Here is a 20401-nt window from a genome sequence, read left to right as displayed (position 1 = left end):
GTTTGGGCATCCACAGCGTGTGCGTGGTTCCTAAGCCAAGGAGTGGTCGGGATCAGCCACAAGGAAGTGAAGAGAGAAGAGGGCTGGGGACCAGCTTGAGGACTGCTGTGTGAAGAGGTGGTCTAGTTAAAGGAGATGTGCAGGAGAGTTGGGGGTTAAATATTTCTTCCCGTCTATCACTGCAGTTGCCCGTTTGTATTTTTGAAATGGGTTGCTTGTGGGTTGGCATAGCACATTGCCTGGTTGGTGGATCAGTCACCCCATCTCCTGGTGCTCCTGCCTTTTAGGTGTGTGTGGATTGAGAAGGAGAGCATCAACTCTGTCATTATCAGTGACGCCCCTGAAGACCTTCACCAGAGAATGCTGGTTGCAGCTTCCCTGTCCATCAATGCAACTGGTAATTTAAGGCTTCTGTTTGTTCCTTGTCCTCTCTTTTTTTCTTTTCCTTGACTTCAGCTATTAGGAACAATTTATCCTCTAATTGGTGAACAAGTGTACACTTATGTGCTGTTCTTTTTTTTTTTTTTTTGAGATGGAGTCTCACTCTGTCGCCCAGGCTGGAGTGGCAGTGGCCGATCTCGGCTCACTGCAGGCTCCGCCTTTCAGGTTCACGCCATTCTCCTGCCTCAGCCTCCCAAGTAGCTGGGACTACAGGCGCCCACCACCATGCCCGGCTAATGTTTTGTATTTTTGGTAGAGACAGGGTTTCACCATGTTAGCCAGGATGGTCTTGATCTCCTGACCTTGTGATCCACGCGCCTTGGCCTCCCAAAGTGCTGAGATTACAGGCGTGAGCCACCACGCCCGGCTTATGGGCTACTCTTTTAGGCCATTTTCTGACTGCTTTGGCTGCTGCGAGTTTATGCGGTGGAGCGTTCTCACATTTCCTTTTGTACAAGGATGTGGGAAGTATTAATAATTGACTCCTGGATCTTTCTTTCCTTCCACCCTGCTTGACTGCAGAGTAGAAGACATCCAAGCTCTTGGCCCTATCCCCAAGCGGGGTAAAAGGTTAAGCATCATAGTGGAGTGTCTCTCTGTAGGGTACTGTGGGAACAGAGAACAGGGAGTGTGGTGTTACTATTGGGGTGGGCCTGTGGGGAGTGGACAGACTCAGCAGAGGAGGGGATGCCTGCAGATGAGTAGGAGCGGGCCAGGAGGGGAGTTAATGCCCAATGTTGATTTAGCATGACTTGAACAGGATCTACGATGCTGCTGAGAGAAACCTCTCTGATGCCTCATATCCCTGGCCTCCCGGCTCTCCTCAGCATGTTATTTGCACCGGTGATGGAGTTAAGGTACGGGCATCCCTCTTGTCTGTAGGCTTTGTAAAATAAGAACCTGACTGGGAAAAAATGGGTGCCTCTCCTTGCTCCTTTTGGAAAGAAAGCCTTTACAGAAGCTAGCCACCACATGGCTCGCTGCTTGGGGTGAAGCCTGTGTTGTTATTGATTTATTTATGCTTGGGCTGATTTTGAAAGAAGCTCAGAAAACTTGTAAAGGTACACACAGTGTCACGTAGGAGCTTGAGGCAAAAGTGGGGCAAACTAGATTAAAAATGGAGCTAGGAATCAGGCTCAAAATGGGATATCATGGTGGTGGACATCCCATTGTTAATGGGTGGTAAATGTGATTCCACGTTTTCTGGTGACCAGTTTTCAACAAGTACATGTCAGTCCCTCTTCCTTTGATAACCATGACATCAGAAGGCAGATTGCCCAGCAGATTGTAGCTCTTGTTAGTGCCACGATTAAGCCAGGATTTCTCCCAGAGACTTTGATAGAGAGGAGTGTGTGATGCTATGAGCAGAGCTCTTAAAGTCACCCTCACAGTGGGGGCTGCTGCTTTGTAAGGTTTTGTTTGCACTTTAGGGATTGACAGAGCATTCTCTGTTGGGAAAGCACTAACCTAGGTTTTAGTGGAGCAGTGGGTGGGGGTGGCTAGAAAAGGAGTAATATTTGGGCTTTAGGAACTCACATTCTGCTGGGCAGGATGGAAATGGCCATGACGAGACTGCAGTAGAGGCCTGGTAGCACTTCAAGAGTTGGGGCCATGGAAAGTTACCCTTTTCTTCTTTTCTAGTCAGTTGATGAGCATGGAGGGGTGGTCTGTAGACTTAGTGGGCTGAGTTCAGTCAAGGCAGGTGAAGGCGCCCCACCATTTACTCAGTCCTTTTTGCCATTACACCTGTTCAGAATCTGACAGTGCAATCTCCAAATGTGTAGTGATTTTTTTTAGTTGTAAGAATATTTTTTTATTTAAAGTATGTGCTACTTAGAAAAAGCTGAATGTGAAAAATGAACACATTTTTAAATTTATAGATTTAAACTTAAATATTTAGTATACTTATTTTAAATTTATATGTATATACATATTTTCATTTAAGATTCTTGTTATACTGTATTCTTTTCTCACAAATATCAGGTTTTTCATATGATATCTTTGTAAATATCCATTTTGATAATTGCATCATATATCACTGAATGGGCATATGATGGCTTACCAAAATACTGCTCTATTTTATTTATACATGCACTTGTTTCTGAGCAGCTCTTGTTCTGAAAGAATTGAATATGCCTTTAATTGTTGAAATTTGGCCTAATTTTGCAATGATGATGCAATAAATATCTCTGTAAGTTCAGATATCTTGGAGCCCTCGTTGGGGAGACAAATGTGTAGGAACCACACGTGGCAGTGGGATTATCTCATGAGCAATAGCACGCTGTACACATGCAGGCCCGAGACTTGGCTAGTGCGGAAGCAGGTCCCTTCCTCTCGTGGCACTTTGGATGCCCTGGTTGCCTTTTTAACTAGACAAAGCTCCTGCTTCACCTTTTTTCAACACCAGCTTTTGAAGATTTGAATAATATAATGTGTTATTTTTAAAACTCCAGAGTGCAGGTGTTTAGGTTGTAGACATTCAAGAAATACTGACATACTTGGTATTTAAAACACCATCTTTCTAGAAAAAGCACAAACTTAATAGGAAAAGGTTATGTATATAACAATACACAGTACTTTGCTGGTGGTTATATTCATTTTGTTGAATTAACTGAAATGTGCCAGATTTGGGATGGTTTATGTGACAATGTGCATAAGACTAGTTGTCTTTGAATCCACAGGCTTACCTAGGTGATTATCAGAAAGATAGCAGAGGGGCCTGGCGTATTTTCCTCCAAACTCTGCGTGCCTCTGAGTAGTTGTATAAGCTTGGTGGTGGTGTTGTTGATTTTGTTGTTGTTTTTTGAGACTGGGTCTCACTCTGTCTCTCAGGTTGGAGTTTTTTTTTAATTTGTTGAGTGAGTAACAACTGTTTTTGAGAAACTTTGAAAGATGAGAGCTGTTTGATTTGAGATGACCATTCTCCTTTCCTTTCGCTTTAAGTATGCAGTCCTCTGCAGCGAGCAGGAGGGGGGTCTTCAGTACAGACCAGGCCCAGGGGTCCCATCACTGTGTCTTAGGTGTGTTCCAGAGGGGAGCTGACCTCCAAAGCCCACAGCTCCCGAGAGCCGCTGCCGGGCCATGCACCCGTGCCCACTTGCTTCCTTTTCTGAGCCACCTCTCTAATGCGCACCCGCATGGGATTCGTCTCCTGTTGGGGTGGCGTCTGGCTGCTGCACTAGAGGCTGTCCTGGCCCCACTTGTTAAACTCGAAGCCTGCAGTCTCTGGGTAAAGTCTGTTCTCCCTCCACATGTGTCACTGTCCTGTCACAACTGATTGAACTTCACGACTAAGTGATAATTTTTTGCCACCTCTAACATACCCTTTGTACAACAGTGGCAGGAAAGGAAGATAAACAGAAAATTTTATCTTGATTTTCAATTTAAAAAGGGAAAGGAGATATGTGTTACGCCCCATTCATAAGCAGAGACATCTAAGTGGAGGCCACTGTCCCCTTCCTTGCCAACTGGCTGTGGACTGACCTAGCTGCCATTTGTCTCCCCTCCTTTGTTCTTTCTGCCATGTGACCTTTGCTTGTAGCTGACCCTCAGTAACTCAGGGTGACTGAGCCTTGGTGCCAGATTTCCTCTTACCTTCATCGTGGAGCTGATCCACCACACATTTGTCCCTGGAGTGCATCACTCCTCTTGCTGCCCCTGTCCTCGAGGTGTTTTCCCTGAACAGTTGGAGTAGTTCATGGTGTCAGCCTGGATTCAGTGGCATCATCATTGTGTACCTTGTGGAGGCCGCCTCCCTGGGTGAGCAGCAGGCTTCATGGTAGCAGAGCCTGGCACCTCCAGGATGGGAGCAGACATCTGAGAACATGCTCTTATTGGTGTAGTGACAAGAACACTGTACTTACCTCCTTCCCTTGGTTCCTGGAGCCAGATTTTGCTACTCGGGAGACTGCCAAATGCTGGCCATGATTTAGAGGGTAAGTCACGTGTTGAGGGCAGTGTTGTAACCCTAGGAAGTGGTCAGAGGAGGGTGATGATAAAACTGGGATACAAAACTTTGTAAGTGTGCACCATTGTTTTAGGATGAGAAGGTGAACAGACTTTTTTTTTAGGCTTTTTCTAAGTGCTAGACTTGTTTCACAAGTCATAAATATGTGCATAGCCTTTCTCCAGAAATCTCCCTAATAAGAATTTAACCCATGGAAGGAATTTAAAGGTAAAGGGAAAAAAAAACCCATTAATGATAAAATATTCTTTTCATTATCTTATCTACCACATTAGAAACTTAATAAAGTATTAATAAAAATTAAGTATTAATAAAAATACGGAATTTACTATCCTTACCTATATATTTTATAACTATATTTCAGTTGTAAAAACTGGCAGAAAAAATGCACAAATGAAATTAATTGCTATGCTAGGGCTGGCAGAATTTAGGATAATTTTATCGGTAAATTTTTACATGCTAAAACATGTACTTTAACAATTCTGAAATAATGGACTCTTCTGAAAACATTCCATTTAGGATTGATCAGAATGGCAAGTACTATACTGGAGTCCTTTGTGGTTTGGGGTGGAATCCAACTACAGGGGCTTCCATACTGCCCGAGCACGACATGGAGCTTGCGTTTGATGTTCAGTTCAGCGTGGAGGACATTGTCGAGGTAAGGGTAGCACAGCATCACGGTGCCACAACCCTGTATCTCTCTGGCTTTGCTCACCTGACAGTGAGTGCAGAGTCTGCCGTGGAGCTTGCGGTGCAGGCACACGCTTCTGGTCCTGGAGATGTGCATATTCCTTGTCCCTCCTGGGGTCGCCTTCCGGGAGGACCGCTCCTTCACTTGCCAATTTGACATATCTTTCCTGTGAAAAGTAACTTCCTGATAGATGGTGCTCTCTGAATCTCTCATTTAGTGTCTCCTGGCTTAAGCTTTTTTCTGGGCAATCAGCTAAACCACGGGCTGTAGGGCTGCTGTGGGTCTCATTCCGAGGCAGGAAGTGGAACATCCTTGCTAGTTCTTACTGGGAAAGGAGGACACAAGTTCCTGCCCCTCTGCCCTTCTCCCAGCCTGGTGACCATGCTGAGCAGAGGGCTGGGTCGGCATGAGTGCAGAGCTGAGCTACTTGCAGCATTGTCTGGGCACCGCACTAGCTCTGGGGTGAGGTGGCAGAGGCAGACAGGAAAACTGTGTAGCAAGTACAGAAAGTATTTGTATGTCATTTGAATCTAATAATGAGAAATGTGGGCTCATATTGTGTACATTAAAAAAATCTTTAATCATTATAGTAATTTATTTTTATTGCATTTTCAAAGTGGGAAAACCAAAACTGATCCTTTACCACAAATAGTTTGAGAAATGCTATTCTCTAAGTACCTTTCTTTCTTAGAAGTTCCTGGGACGGGTGAGGTTAACATACCACACTGAAGGGCTGGGGGAAAGGAGGAGCTGCGGAGACAGCTGCCGACGCTCCAGGGGCAGATGTCAGTTTGTCTCTGCAGCTGTTAAGTCATGATTGCTCGGTCTCAAGAAGGGGCTTATGGGCTTGAAACTACTCCGTAAGCCATAGACCTAATGGGAAAATGTAAAACTATTAAGATGCTACAAGCAAATACAGAAAATCTGTGTGAGTTTGGGTGTGGCATGAGTTTGTAAATACAACACCCAAAGCACAATCTGTGAAGGGGAAATTGATACGTTTGAATTTATCAAAATTAAAAACTTTTGTTCTGCAAAAGACCCTCTTCAGAGGAAGAAAAGACCAAGTGCACACTAGGAGAAGATATTTACAAGTTGCATATCTGATGAAGGACTTGTATCCATAATATGTAAGGAATTCTTAAAACTCAATTATAAGAAAACAAGCAACAAAATTAAAATATACATGGCAATAAACACATGAAAAGATGCTCAGCATCATATGTCATTAGGAAAATGCAAATTGACACTCCCATGAGATAGCACCACATACTTACTGGAATGGCTAAAATCCAAAACCTGACAGTAACCAGCAATGGCAAGGATGTGGTGCAGGTCCCGGGGACCTTTTGTTCATTGCTGGTGGGAGTGCGGATTAGTGCCACTGTTTTAGAAGACAGTTTCATATGCAGTTAAGCCCGCACCTACCATATGACTCAGGAATCCCATCTGTAGGTATTTATTCAAGAGATTTGAAAACTAGCATCCTCATAGAACTTGTATGTGAATATCAATTGCAGCTTGATTCATAATTGCTAAAAACTGGGAGCAGTCAAGATGCCTTCAGCAGGCGAGTGGATAAAATTGATGACAGAGAATACTAACTCTGAATGCTATGGATTATCTAACATGGGATGAAATTCAGTTACACTGGAGCCGTATGAGTGTTTATGTTGCTGTTTATTTACAGGTTAATATTCTCAGGGCTGCTATTAACAAGCTAGTCTGTGATGGACCAAATGGATGCAAGTGTCTTGGGCCAGAGAGAGTTGCGCAGCTTCAGGATAGTGCCCGTCAGAAGCTTTTAGGGTAAGCTGTGTGATGACGTGGTCTTCTTTTCTTCCCAATCAACTTTCTGAGCTGCCTTGATCATGGCTGTTTTGAATTGTGTAGGCAGTGTGACATGTCGATCACCTGAAGTGGAGTGCCAGGGCTGGAGACAGCACTGGGAGGCATCAGAATGTAGGACACTCTTCCTGTGGAGAGCAGACCCTTATCCCGTGTGTGTGTGTGTGTGTGTGTGTGTGTGTCCCTTGAAGGGACAGCGTGGGCAGGGCATGGGAAGCCACAGTGGGTAATGCGTCACCCACCATTCCCAGTGGTGGGTGTCTTAGGGATCGGGGGAGTCCGGTCTGCAGGACTGGGCCTTACAGAACTGAGCTTCACAGAACTGGGCCTCTCTTGAGCCTCTCTGCAGGGGAGGTCGGAGAAGGAACATTCTGACCTCACCTCCCTGTCTCTCACCTCTTGCTGGACTCTCCATGGGCCAAACCAAACCAGAATGCAGAGACAAAGGCTCCTGTTGGTGTAGCCCATGAGCCCAAGGCAGGTCGAGGGCCCTGGGAAGGCCAAGAAGAGCGGGAGTGGTTGTGGAGGAGAAACCAGCATTCCACCTACCCAGTCCTGCGCTCCTGCCCCAGAGCCAGTCTCCATCGGCAGGGCGCGGTCCTTCCTTGCCTGACAGTGTCCTGTGCTGGCTGGGACCTGGAGCTATGTGAGAGCAGGTGGCATCTGGTATCACGGTGACACTTCTCTCCTTCCTATGCCTTTTGCGTTGATTTCTTTTAGTTTAATAAGCATTTTTTAAAAAGGTACATATAGCTGTCTTACAAATGGTGAGAAAGGCCAGTTTTAGTTTTCTGTCTTCATTTTCTTTTATATAAAAATATTTTAAATATTTATTTATTTATTTTTAGAGACAGAGTCTCACTGTATTGCTCAAGCTGAGTGCAGTGGTATGATCATGGCTCACTGCAGCTCCAACTCCTGGGCACGCATGATCCTCCCGCCTCAGCCTCCCCAGTAGCAGGGACTATAGGCATGCACCACCACACCTGGCTAATTTTTAAGCTTTTTCTATAGATGAGGTCTTGCTATGTTGCCCAAGCTGGTAATTTTTTTTTTTTTTTTTTTTTTTGAGATGGAGTCTTGCTCTGTGTCACCCAGGCTGGAGTGCAATGGCATGATCTCTGCTCACTGCAACCTCCACCTCCCAGGTTCAAGCAATTCTCCTGCCTCAGCATCCCAAGTAGCTGGGATTACAGGCACCCACCACCACGCCCAGCTAATTTTTATATTTTTAGTAGAGACGGGATTTCACCATGTTGGTCAGGCAAACTCCTGACCTCAGGTGATTCACCCACCTTGGCCTCCCAAAGTGCTGGGATTACAGGCATTGAGCCACCATGCCTGGCTGGTAAAAATATTTTTATGTAAAATTTGGGTTGAAGTTTAAGTACACAGGTACACGCCCATGTGGCCAGCACCCAGGTCAGAGCCCCGGTGCTCCTTAGGGTGTGTGGGTGTGGTTATAGCCACCATCACTCCCTGCCCCCAAAATAAGGGTAACTGTATCCTGCCTTATTATGCTATAGATAGGTATTGGTTTGTTTGTTTGAACAATTCAATAACTCTAGTGAATTTATAGTTGTGCAGTCTTATCAACACAACCCAGCTTTTCAGCATTTCTGTCATCCAAAGAAGTTTACTTTTAAGTATTGTCAGGAAAGGCAGTCTCACGTAGGCAGCCTTTGATCCCCTCTCTGCTGTCTGAGAACAGACCTTGAGCCTGGAACGCTTCCTTCCATTAAATTAAGGGTCCTCACAGCTTGTGGAGGGCTCGTCGCCATGTGTGGGAAGATCTTTCCTTGATTCAGGCTCTGCCCTGCTTAAGCCTGTGTGTCATACGGTACCTGGTCAATCCCACCACTGCGGGGATGGGACAGGGCTCTCCTGCTGCCACACAGGAGAGGGGCCTGCAGGCCTGCCTTGTCTTCCGGGAGTTACCTGCTGGCCACAGGGACGAGTGCCCATCACTAGAGCTGATCCTGTCCTGTCCCCTCTCTCTGTAAGTAAAGGCTTGTTCCAGCCAGGGCCTCACTATGTGTGTTTTCCTTGGTGACTCCAAGACAAGATGCAGGGATGCCCCGACTTCTCCTGGTAGCAGGTAACAGATGCCACCTGCTTGACTAATATATTGAAACAGAATGTGTCATTGTTTGTACAACCCCATAAATTTACTAATAGTAATAAATTATGTGCCTAAAGTTGATGACTTTTAGGATATATAAAGTACACCTCAGTAAAGCTGTGTTTAGGATTGAAAGTTCCCGCTGTCCATTTACACGCAGTCTTGTTCCCACCCCAGCCCAGGTACCACTGATCTGCTTTCTGTTTATGTGTTTGCCTCCTCTGATATTTTTGTATATGTGGAATCACATTTTAATTTTAAAATCTGGCTTCTTTCACTTAGCTTAGTACTTTTGAGGTTTATCCATGTTGTATCATGTTCCTTTTTACTAAATAATATTTCAGTGTTTGTATATGCCACTTTTTGTTTTATCCATTCACCAGTTGGTAAAATATTTGGATTATTTCCAGTATTTGGCTGTTATGAAGAAAGCTGCTATGAATAATCACATGCAGTCTTTTTGTGAATATGTGAACAGTCTTTTTGTGTCTTTCTCTCGGGTAGATATCTGTGAGTGGAGTTGGTAGGTTGTATTGGTAGGTTTATGGTAATCTTTTAAGAAAAGGCCAGGGCTGGACGTGGTGGTTCATGCCTGTAAGTAATCCCAGCACTTTGGCAGGCTGAAGTGGCAGATCACCTGAGGTCAGGAGTTCCAGACCAGCCTGGCCAACATGGTAAAACCCTGTCTCTACTAAAAACACAAAAATTAGTTGGGCATGGTGGCACGTGCCTGGAATCCCAGCTACTTGAGAGGCTGAGGCAGGAGAATCGCTTGAACCCAGGAGGTGGAGGTTGCAGTGAGCCAAGATTGCGCCATTGCACTCCAGTCTGGGTGACAAAAGCGAAACTCCATCTGGAAAAAAAAAACAAGGAAACAGCCAAACTCTTTTCCAAAATAGCTGTACCATGTTACATTTCTACCAGCAACGTAGGCTGACTCTGGCTTCTCCACATTCTCACCAGCATGTGGCACTGTCAGTGTATTGTTACTGTAGTCGGTGTGGTGAGTATGGTAGTTTCTCATTGTAGCATTAATTTTCATTTCCTTAATGATTAATGATGTAGAACAACTTTTTATCCTCTTAGCCAGTCATTTATCTTTTTTTTTTTTTTTTTTAGTGAAATGTCTGTTCAGATCTTTTGCCCATTTTTAAATCTGTCTTTTCATTATTGAGTTGTAGAAAATTTTTTTAAAAGTTTAGATACATGTCTTTTATTGGGTAAGTAATTTGCAATTAGTTTCTCCATTGTGTAGCTTGTCTTCTTATTTTAATGGTGTCTTCCAAAGAACACAAATTTTTAATTTTGATGAAATCTACTTGCTGTGGTTTGAATGTGATGTGTTTGAAACCTAATACCCAGTGCAACAGTGTTGGAAGGTTGGGCGTAATAAGGGGTTGATTGGACTCATGTGATTGCGAGAGAGGGTTAGTTATGAAGAGAGTGTGGATTGTTGTAAAGTGGGCCTGCCCCGGTGCCTCTTCCTGTCTCAAGTACTCGCTTGCCCCTCTGCCATGTCATGATGCAGCAAGAAGGCCCTGGCCAGGTGCTAGCCATGCTCCTGCACTTCCCAGCTCCAGAACTGTGAGAAATAAATTTCTTATCTTTATAAGTGACCCACTCTGTGGTCTTCAGTTATAACAGGGGAAAATGGACTAAGACACTACTTTATCTATTTTTTTTTTTTTTTTTTTTTTTTTTGAGACTGAGTCTACCTCTGTCACCCAGGCTGGAGTGCAGTGGCACGATCTCGGCTCACTGCAGCCTCCACTTCCTGGGTTCAAGCAATTCTTCTGCCTCAGCCTCCCGAGTAGCTGGGACTACAGGCGCCCGCCACCATGCCCAGCTGATTTTTGTATTTTTAGTAGAGACGAGGTTTCATCATGTTGGCCAGGATGATCTCGATCTCTTGACCTCATGATCTGCCTGCCTCGGCCTCCCAACGTGCTGGGATTACAGGGGTGAGCCACCACGCCCGGCCTATTTTATCTTTTTTAAAAATGAATTATGCTTTTGGTGCTATATCTAAAAAGATCCTTGTTAAACTCAAGGTCACAATCATTTTCTCTCTTTTTGTAATTTTTTATATTTAGGTTTTTGATCCATTTTGAGATGATTTTGTATATGGTATGTGATACAAGAGCCTAAAGTCATTTTTTGCATATGAATATCTAATGGCGATGACATCATTTACTGAAAAGCTATACTTTCCCCATTGAATTGCCTTGATACCTTAGTCAAAAATCATTTGGCCATAAATGTAAAGATTTATTACTGGGCTTTCTGTTTTGTTCAATTACTTTATATCTATCTTGTACCAGTGCTATACTGTCTTAATTGCTGTAGCATTAGTCCTCCTGTTTTGTTCTTTTTCAAAATTATTTTTACTCTTTTCTATTCTTTTCCTTTCCATGTAAATTTTAGGATCAGCTTGTCAGTTTGTATAAAAAGCCTTTTTGGAATTGTGATAGGGATTGTGTGGAACCTGTGAGTGAGTTTGGGGAGAATTGCCACCCGAACAGTAGTGAGCCGTCCAGTCCATGAAGATGGAGTGTCTGTTCCTTTGGGTATTCTCTAATTTCTCTTAACACTGTTTTAGAATTTTCAGTGTGCAGGTCTTGCACTGTAGTTGTTTCTAAATATTTTAGTCCTTTTAATGCTATTGCGAATAAAATTGTTTTCTTTGTTTTTGAATTTTTTCTTTTTTAGAAAGGATCAGTTGATTTTTATATATTGGTCTTTTATCCTGTGACCTTGTTAAACTTCTGCATTCTAGTAGTGTTTGTAGATTCCTTAGAATTTCCTACATACAGGATCATTATTATTATGAAAGCTTTCTTTCTCTAGTAATACTTCTTGTTCTTAGGCCTATTTTGTCTGATATTAATATAGCTACCCCAGCTCTCTTTAGCTACCATTTGCTTAGCATAGCTTTTTCTGTCCTTTTACTTACAATATATTTGCAGTTTTGAATTTTTTCAAATTTTTTTCTGCCTCGTGCCTGCTCTCTTCTCCCCTAGGGAGACATTGCTTTGCACATCTGCTAGTGTGCTGGTGTTAAACACCTGCTAACACGATCCGAATGGCCTCACTGGTCTTTGGGACTCTGGTCACTTTTCTTCAGTCTTTTTCCTCTTTGTTCTTCAGATTGGTTAATTTCTGCTGATCCGTCCTTAAGGTTACTGATCCTTTATTGTTTCATCTCAGACCGATGTGGATGTGGTACAGAGAATTTTCCATTTCATTGTACTTTTCAACTCTAGGATTTCTATTGTTTCTTTGGTAGTTTTTAATTTTTATTGAGATTATCCCTGACTCATTATTATCCTATTTTAAAAAAAATTCTTGGCACCTGTTCACAGTGACTGCCTTGAGGTCTTTAAGTGCTGAACCCGCAGCTGGCCACACACTCAGCCTCTACTGGCTGCTCTTCTGTGTGTGGGCCACACATTCCTGTGCCTTTGATGTCTCCTAACTTTTTGTTGGAAATTGGGTACTTTGGATAAGGTACTGGAGCAGTTCCCCCAGAGCTGTTGTTTTTGGGTTTTATTGTTTTGTTTGTTTCACTTTAGAAGCATGCCTAGACTTAACCTGTAAGTCCATCCCCCATGATGTGAGGTCACTGATGTCTGGGTTCTGGTGTTTTGTTATGTTTTCAATTTTAATTTTTATAGAAACAAGGTCTCACTTTGTTACCTAAGCTGGAGTGCAGTGATGTGGTCATGGCTCACTGCAGCCTTGAACTCCTGGGCTCTGGCAGTCCTCCCGCCTCAGTCTCCCAAGTAGGTAGGACTACAGGCATGTGTGACAACTCCCAGCTCCTGTTTTGTTTTGTTTATTCTTATTTTTATTTTTTAGTCTGGCTTCCTGGGTGTTGTCCTTGTATCTGATCTGCACAGCTTAGTGCTTAGGCAGTGATCAGTCAGAAGTTGTGTTTAAATACTGCCCTGAAGGCTTCTGCCCTTTGCCATTGGGTTGGAAAGTGCACTCCAAGTTCAGGCACTTTTTAATTCTTCCCTGGCCTCCGTTTTTCTCAGGGCTTCCCAGGTTTTTCCCACATGTGTGCACCCTTCCATCAGTCAGAGATATGCGGAGGGCCTGCTCTCCCTCTGTGACACCCTCCTTTCCATGGTCTCCCACTTACCTCCTGAATAGTCTGGTCTGCTGCTGGCCCCAAGCAGGATGTGGCCTGAGGCTGGAAAGCTGTGGGCTTTCCCCATCTGTTTCCTTCATTGCTGTTTTTACGGACAGTGCTGCAAATCAAGGTGTGAGGGATTTTCATCCTGTGATCCAGATCACGTAGCCTTCATGGCCCTGGGAGTGCTGTGGTGCTGGGTTCAGGGGCAGGTGTATGGGGTGGGAGCAGCCCCTTACCCCAGCAAGAACTCCACACACTCCACTGTTCTCACCTGGAGCCAGCAGTTTGTCATGAACAAATGCTCCTCAACTTGTTTGCCTTTGGTTAATTTCCAGAGCCTCCAAATCATTGTTGTGTGTATGTATGTATGTTTACAATTTTGCCTTGTTTTATAGTTTTTTTAGGGGGGAGAGGCTCTGCAGAACTCTTTACTCCCTCATTGCTCAAATTCCCTATCTTTTAAAGCTGATGATATTTCCAACTTGTCATGACTGCTTAAGAGCTAATGGTACAAAATGTCCTGTTACATTTCAGAGAACTTGACTCATTCATGTGGTGATGTGCAGTGCTGGTTGCTAAGGGAACATAGAGACAAGACTTGGTCTTACAGATCTGCCACACTCCATTTCTTTCTGCTTTTGAATATGCTATAAATTAAAATATTTTCTGATCATAACTGCATCAGTGTTGGCCTTTAAACAGTTTATTCTAGTTCTAATTCTGTGAGAAATATATAGGATTTAAATCTTTAAAAAAATCACAGCACTGTTTTCAGTTACTAATACATAATTAAGATAATTTCCTTTTTTTAAAAATTATAGTTTGTTCTGTCAATCAAAACCAAGAGAGAAGATTGTTCCCAAGTGGCATGAAAAGCCCTACGAGTGGAATCAGGTGAGTAGGACGCAGGCTGCTAGCGAGTAGAGGCCACGTGGAGGAGGGGACAGGCCCAGGGCAGACCCAAGGTTCAGAGCCAGGGCTGACTGAGGGACCGAGAGGCAGAGACAGGAGGCAAAGTAGATGGCTTCGGGGGCCAGCCGGCAGATATCTCAGACCAGATAGGGTGTTTTTGCACAGCGTCCTCTACATGATGTCCTGGCAAAGAGTGAGACACCAGGATAACTCACTGCCCCGTGAGTTGGGAAAAAACAGGTATGAGGGTCTGGATTGGACCCTCCTGCTCTTGGTGGTCTTCGGGAAATGCGCCTTGGCTGTTCCTGCCGCGTGACTGGCTTGGTGGCTTTCGGGCTCTACTGGTTGTTATCTTTGTTTGCTTGGGCTGCCGGCACAGTGCCACCATGGGTAGGGGCTTAGAAACAGCAGACATTTGTTCTCACAGCTCTGGAGGCTGGAAGTCCTAGGGCAGGTGCCAGTTTGTGGATCCTTGTGAGGGACATCTGCAGATGGCCACCTTCTCACTGTGTCCTCACGTGAAAGAGAGACATCCTCTCTTAGGGCACAAATCCCATCCTGGGGGCCCCACCCTTATGACCTCATCTAACCCTTGTCACCTCCCAGAGGCCTCATCTCCAGATACCATTACAGTGGGGGTTCAGACTTCAGTGAAGGAATTTTCAGGGGCCACAGTTGAGTCATGAAGAAGGAAAAAGCCCTTCGTAGGCTCCCTGATAGTTCCTGTCTGTAGGGCTAGAAATGGAACAAAATGTGATTTCAGAGAAGGGAGCCCAAAGGAATTTGGAGATTTAATTCTGGAGCCAGGGATGTCTTTAGATACAAAGCAGCAGGGGCAGTCTTTCCTCTCCCCTTTGGCGATCTAAGTGAGGTTCTACTTTGGGGGGGCTGTGTCCCATCCTGCGCCTAAAGGTTGCTCCTGCTGTGAAGCTAGTCTGCTCCCCCTGTGCCCTGCGCCTAGGTCCCGCTTTAGGGACCCCAAGGCTGATCACAGCAGCCGGCCCAATTATGTGCAGAGCTCCATGGGCAAGGAGAGGGGCAGCCACACCAGCCCCTGTGGCCTTCAGGCTCAATTGGAGTGTCTGAGGGTGATGAACTAGCAGGACTTTTTTGAAAATAGAATTTCACTTTGAGGTTAGTATGTTTTAGAAAATTTCAGTGTTTTCAAAACCTGTAATGCAATTACCATCCACATTTACATATGCATGCATGGGAGATTTCTCGGTAAAGCTTGCCATAGTATTAATCATGAATTTATTTGTTTGCAACTTTTATTTTAGATTCAAAGGGTACATTTGCAGCTTTTGTTATCTGGGTATGTGGCATAATGCTGAGGTTTGAGGTACAATTAATCCCATCACCCAGGTACTAAGCATAGTATCCAATAGGTAACTTTTCAATCCTTCCCTCCCTCCCCCATCTAGTGGTCCCCAGTGTCTCTTGTTCCCATCTTATGTCCATGAGTACTCAATGTTTAGCTCCAGTTTTAGGTGAGAACATTTACAGTATTTGGTTTTCTGTTCCAGCATCAATTTGCTTAGGGTAATGGCCTCCAGCTGCATCCTGATTGCACAATTTCATTCTTTTTAATGGCTGTGTAGTATTCCATGGTATATGTGTATCACATCTTCTTTATCCAATCCACTGTTGATGGGCACCTGGGTTGATTCCATGTCTTTGCTATTGTGAACAATGCTGTGGTGAATATGTGAATGCGTGTGTCTTTTTGGTAGAACAATTTGTTTTCTTTTGGATATATACTCAAGTAATGGAATTGCTGGATCAAATGGTAGTTCTGTTTTAAGATTTTCGAGAAATCTCCAAACTGCTTTCCACAGTGGCTGAACTAAGTTATATTCCCACAAATGGTGTATAAGCATTCTCTTTTCTCTGCAGCCTTGCCAACATCTATTGCTTTTTTGACTTTTTAATAATAGCTATTCTGACTGGTGTGAGATGGTATTCTGTGGTTTTGATTTGCACTTCTCCGATGATTAGTGATGTGTGGAGCATTTTTAAATGTTTTTGGCCCTTGAGTGTCTTCTTTTGAGAAGCGTTCATGTCTTTTGTCCATCTTTAATGGGGTTATTTAAACATGAAATTAAAAATGAATTATCAAACATATAGTATGAAGTGCGAGAGGAGAGAAGTGTTCTGTAAATATTTTTGGAGAACTGAATTATACTTTGTGCATCCCGGATGTTAATGCATGTGTATTTTATGTCTGGAAACGCTGTCACAGAGCCTGACTGGTCCTCTTGTCTACCCCGTTAGGTTGATCCAAAGCTGGTCATGGAGCAGGCCGACCGTGAGAGCAGCAGAGGGAAGAACACCTTTCTCTACCAGCTCCACAAACTGGTTGTGCTCGGTACCTGAGCGTGTCCACAGGCTGCCTCCAGCACACCCCTCAGGAAGCTGCGGAGGGTGGATTCCAGGCTCCCTCCGCAGACTGACTTTCCTCTGTGTCTGGACGTTACAGTCTGTGCCCACTGCATCCTAAAGGCCTTTTCTTTCTTCTTTTCTCTTTGGGTGATAGAGAGTGGTGTTTTTGTTCAGGTGGGAAGGATTGGAAACTCTAGTCTTTTCTAGAAACAGAAAATCACTGTATTAAATATTTTGGAAAAATTGTTCTGAAAGAAGACTGTTTGGATAAAGAGCTATATTTTGCTTTAAATTTATGAAGGTAAATATAAGTAGTTAATCTTAGATGTAATGTTCCAGAATGTGCCTACATATTCTATTCTGTTACAGTGATTTCAACCAGTAGTCCAGGAAAAAACTTAAAAAACAAAAAAAACCATGTAGTATTTTCTGATTTGTTTTTTCCATGAGGGAAAATATCTAATTTTTGTAAGACTAAGTTGAGTTATAGTTCTTGGTTCACATTTTGGAAATCAGAGATTACATGGCCATAGCTTATCTGTGTTAAAACAATAAAAGCATTAGATGAAGTTTCTGTTTCTGACAGTTTTTAGTCAGAGGAGGTTAAGGTGTATTTAGTTCTAAAAAATCTGAAATTATAAAACTGATACAGGGATACAAGACCTCTTTTAAAAACTCAACTCACATCAGTAAGGATTTGGTCAGAACAGAGCTGTTGTAAATACAGCAGTGAAAGACGCCAGTGAGCTCACACATGTGAGAGGAAAGTTGTAGGATCAGAGAAATGCTCTGCTTAAACCGACTTGTCCCAGGTGGACAATTTGAAGATCGTGAGGAAACAGGAGAAGCATATGTGTGTGGGCATTAGCTTGGGATCATAAACGGGAGCTTGTGTGGGGTCTCGGAAGCAGTCACATCTTGGGGAGCACCGGTGCTGTGCTGAGCCTCTGTGGGTTCGCTGGCCAGCAGCGGGAAGCTAGCAGATGCCAAGCGGGAAGACCACCAAGCAGCTGCAGTGGCCAGGCGGCACTGCACCCCTGTCACTGGGCCACTGTCCTGGCCTTGTGGGGAATGTGCTTCCCAGCGTTAGATAGGAAGCAGTCATACCAAGTTGGCACACACGGAGAGCTCTTGGAAGGGTTTGAGCACACCCAAAACTTAGTTCAGCTTTAAAGTGAAGGTTTTGCCCGTTGTCAGAAAGCCCTCTGGGAAAGCCTCTGGGGAAGGCAGCAGATGCTTTGATTGGTTTTTCTCTTTGCTGACCTATGAGTACTTAGTCCATGTGCACAAAGTTACCATGTGTGGCCTTAGCAGTAGGGGGCGCTCACAACGGTCAAGCACTCCTGTTTGCTTTTTAACCAGACTTTTAGTAAGTGGTTAAAAATTTAGGCCAGGTACAGTAGCTCACACCTGTAATCCTAGCACTTTGGGAGGCTGAGATGGGAGGATTGTCTGAGCCCAGGAGTTCAAGCCTTCAGTGAGCTGTGAGTGTACCCCTGCGCTGCAGCCTGGGCAATAGGGCAAGACCCTATCTCAAAAAAAAAAAAAAAAAAAAAAAAATTAAGTAGTACCAAGAGGCTTGTTTAAAAACAAAAACACGCAACTCTCAAAGGAAACCATACTATTCCCTATATTTTTCTGGGATTGCTGTCATCTTGCTGAGGAATGTTTTTGTTCTGCTTTTTTGTGATTGCCATCCTAGCCATCAGCTGTTGAGCAGTAGATAAATATTGGCTCCTTCCCACTGTTCTGCACCTTCTTTGCTATGTCCCCGCACGGTCACAGCAATATCACTGGCCAGGTCAGTCATTGTGCTTTATAACATGGATTTTGTAGATAGCAAAGAAAATTATCTTCTGTAAAACCAAGTGGTGCATTCTGATTGCGTTGCCTTCCTTATCTGTCTTAAGAGGGTACTTGCCTTGTTTATTTGCAAAATTGTCTTCATATTTAAATACGTATTAATGTTGTTAGTATAATAATACACGTCCATGACACAAAATGAAGACATTTGAAAAGGGTCTCTAGTGAAGTCTCTCATGCCCAGCCCGAGTGCTCCTCAGAGGGAGGCATTGTTTCATCCCGATGCATCCTGTCAGCACGCCCTGTGTTCCACACACTGTCACGGACGCTGAAGATCCACTCCGAGCAAAGTGGCCCAGGTGTCACCGCACTCAGGGAGCAGTGGGTAGAGGCAGATGGTGGTCAGACGTGTCAGGTGGCAGAGTGAGAGCTGTCAAGCGGCAGGACAGGAGCGTGCACACTTGTGTTTGCTTTGTGGGCCACGTGCTTGCTGCTGCTGCTGTTCAGCTTTGTGTTGAAGCTCAGGAGTAGCCATAAACAAATGAGCAGGGCTGTGTTCCCGCAAAACTTGATTTATGGAAACAGGCGTCAGACTTGAGCTTGGGTCTTAGCTGCTGATCCTGTGATGGGGGGAGGTACAGGGAGCGACGCTGCTTTAGAGAAGCAGCTGGGGACAGCCTTTCCCCTGTGACATTCAAGTAGAGGCCTGGCCCAGGCTGCACTGGAATAGCTGAGAGGAGGTGTGTGAGGCCCCAAGGAGGCAGCAGGCCTGGTGCACATGAGGAGCCACCAGGCGGCCCGTGCAGCTGGCACAGAGTGTGGAGGGTACCGGTGGTCAGGCTGGAGAGCAGCCAGGCCGTGTGGGCCACAGGCAGGTTTTGGGATTTACTCTGAGTGAGGTGGGGAGCTCCTGGAGCGTTTTGAACAAGAGAGTGTCATGCCTTGATGACGTTTTGAGAAAGATTATTCTGACTGCTGCATGGGACACAGGGTACAAAACCAGCACAGCTAAGTCCAGGAAGAGACACTGGTGTGCAGCAGGGGTGGGAGCAGTGGAAGGGCAGGGTGGCCAGACAGGACGTGCACCAGAGAGACAGCAGAGTGACCAGAGGCAGGCGGGGCACCATGGCTCAGAAGAGAAGGTTCTCGGAGGCACCATGGTGGTGGGCAGAGTGATGTCCCCTCCCTGGACATAGCCTGGGGCGATGTCCATGTCCAAACCCCCACAACTCCCTATAAATGTGACTGTATTTGGGAAAAGGGTTTTTTGCCAGAGTGACTGAGTTAAGGATCTCAAAATGAGGTGATTGCCCTGGATTTAGGATGGGACCTGAAGCCAATGACAAATGTCCTGATAGAGGAGAAGGCCAGTGAAGGCAGAGGCTGAGGTCGCAGCGAGGTGGCCACAGCCACAAAAGACCTGGGGCTGCTGGAGGCTGGGAGAGGCCAGGCCAGGCTCTCCCCGGTGCCTTGGAAGGGAGTGTGGGCCCTGGACGCCTTGGTGTGGGAGTTCTGGCCTCCACAGCTGTGGGAATCCATCTCTGTTGAAAGCCCCCCGTTTGTGGTTATGTGTCCTGATGGCCCCAGGAGGAGAATCCAACCAGCGTCTTCTGGGTCCTTTCGGAGCTCATCTCTTCATGTATGGACACAGGCCTCTTTATTTTCATGAGTCATTGCATGCTGCACATGCTGATCTCTACCTTGACTTTTCACTGACTGCTGTGGATCGCACTGCTAGATCCTACACAAAGAGGTGCCTCATTCTTTTTAAGTGCTTCATGGCTTTATCATTTTATTGATGTTCCATAATTAACGACGCCCCCACAACGGGCATTTGGATAGTTTCTAGTCTTACTATTATACGCAGTGTCGCGATGGATGTCCTTGTGTACCTGTCATTTCACATGTGCATAATTTATTATAGAATAAATTCCTAGGATTGAGATTGCTGAGTCAGAAGGCGTTTAGTAAATCACTCCATTCCTAGATGTTGCCACATCGCTCTCCATAGAGCACACGCTCCCCGCAGCACTATAGGACAGTCCATTCCCAGACTCACCCTCCGAGTTAGGACAATGTTGGACACTAAGGAGATGCCCT

General features: G+C 44.8%; 1 protein-coding gene across 4 annotated transcripts in view; it reads left to right on the top strand.

The window, feature by feature from the left end:
• TDRD9 (tudor domain containing 9) overlaps window positions 1-17067 on the top strand; it is a 126756-nt gene extending 109689 nt beyond the window's left edge. For 3 of the 4 annotated variants that reach the window (XM_031667777.1, XM_031667778.1, XM_031667776.1), the window contains 6 exons: window positions 288-397; window positions 1202-1298; window positions 4925-5063; window positions 6787-6905; window positions 14026-14098; window positions 16391-17058. In XM_031667777.1, coding sequence (XP_031523637.1) covers window positions 288-397; window positions 1202-1298; window positions 4925-5063; window positions 6787-6905; window positions 14026-14098; window positions 16391-16492 — 640 coding nt within the window. In that variant the 3' untranslated portion in view covers window positions 16493-17058. Of the gene's footprint in view, window positions 1-287; window positions 398-1201; window positions 1299-4924; window positions 5064-6786; window positions 6906-14025; window positions 14099-16390 lie in introns of all 4 variants that reach the window. The other variant, XM_031667775.1, reaches the window with a different exon arrangement.
• Window positions 17068-20401: the final 3334 nt, after the last annotated feature.

The sequence above is a fragment of the Papio anubis genome, chromosome 7 (assembly GCF_008728515.1).
Source record: "Papio anubis isolate 15944 chromosome 7, Panubis1.0, whole genome shotgun sequence".
In the NCBI taxonomy this organism is placed as follows: domain Eukaryota; kingdom Metazoa; phylum Chordata; class Mammalia; order Primates; family Cercopithecidae; genus Papio; species Papio anubis.
This window is presented reverse-complemented; position numbering and strand designations above follow the sequence as displayed.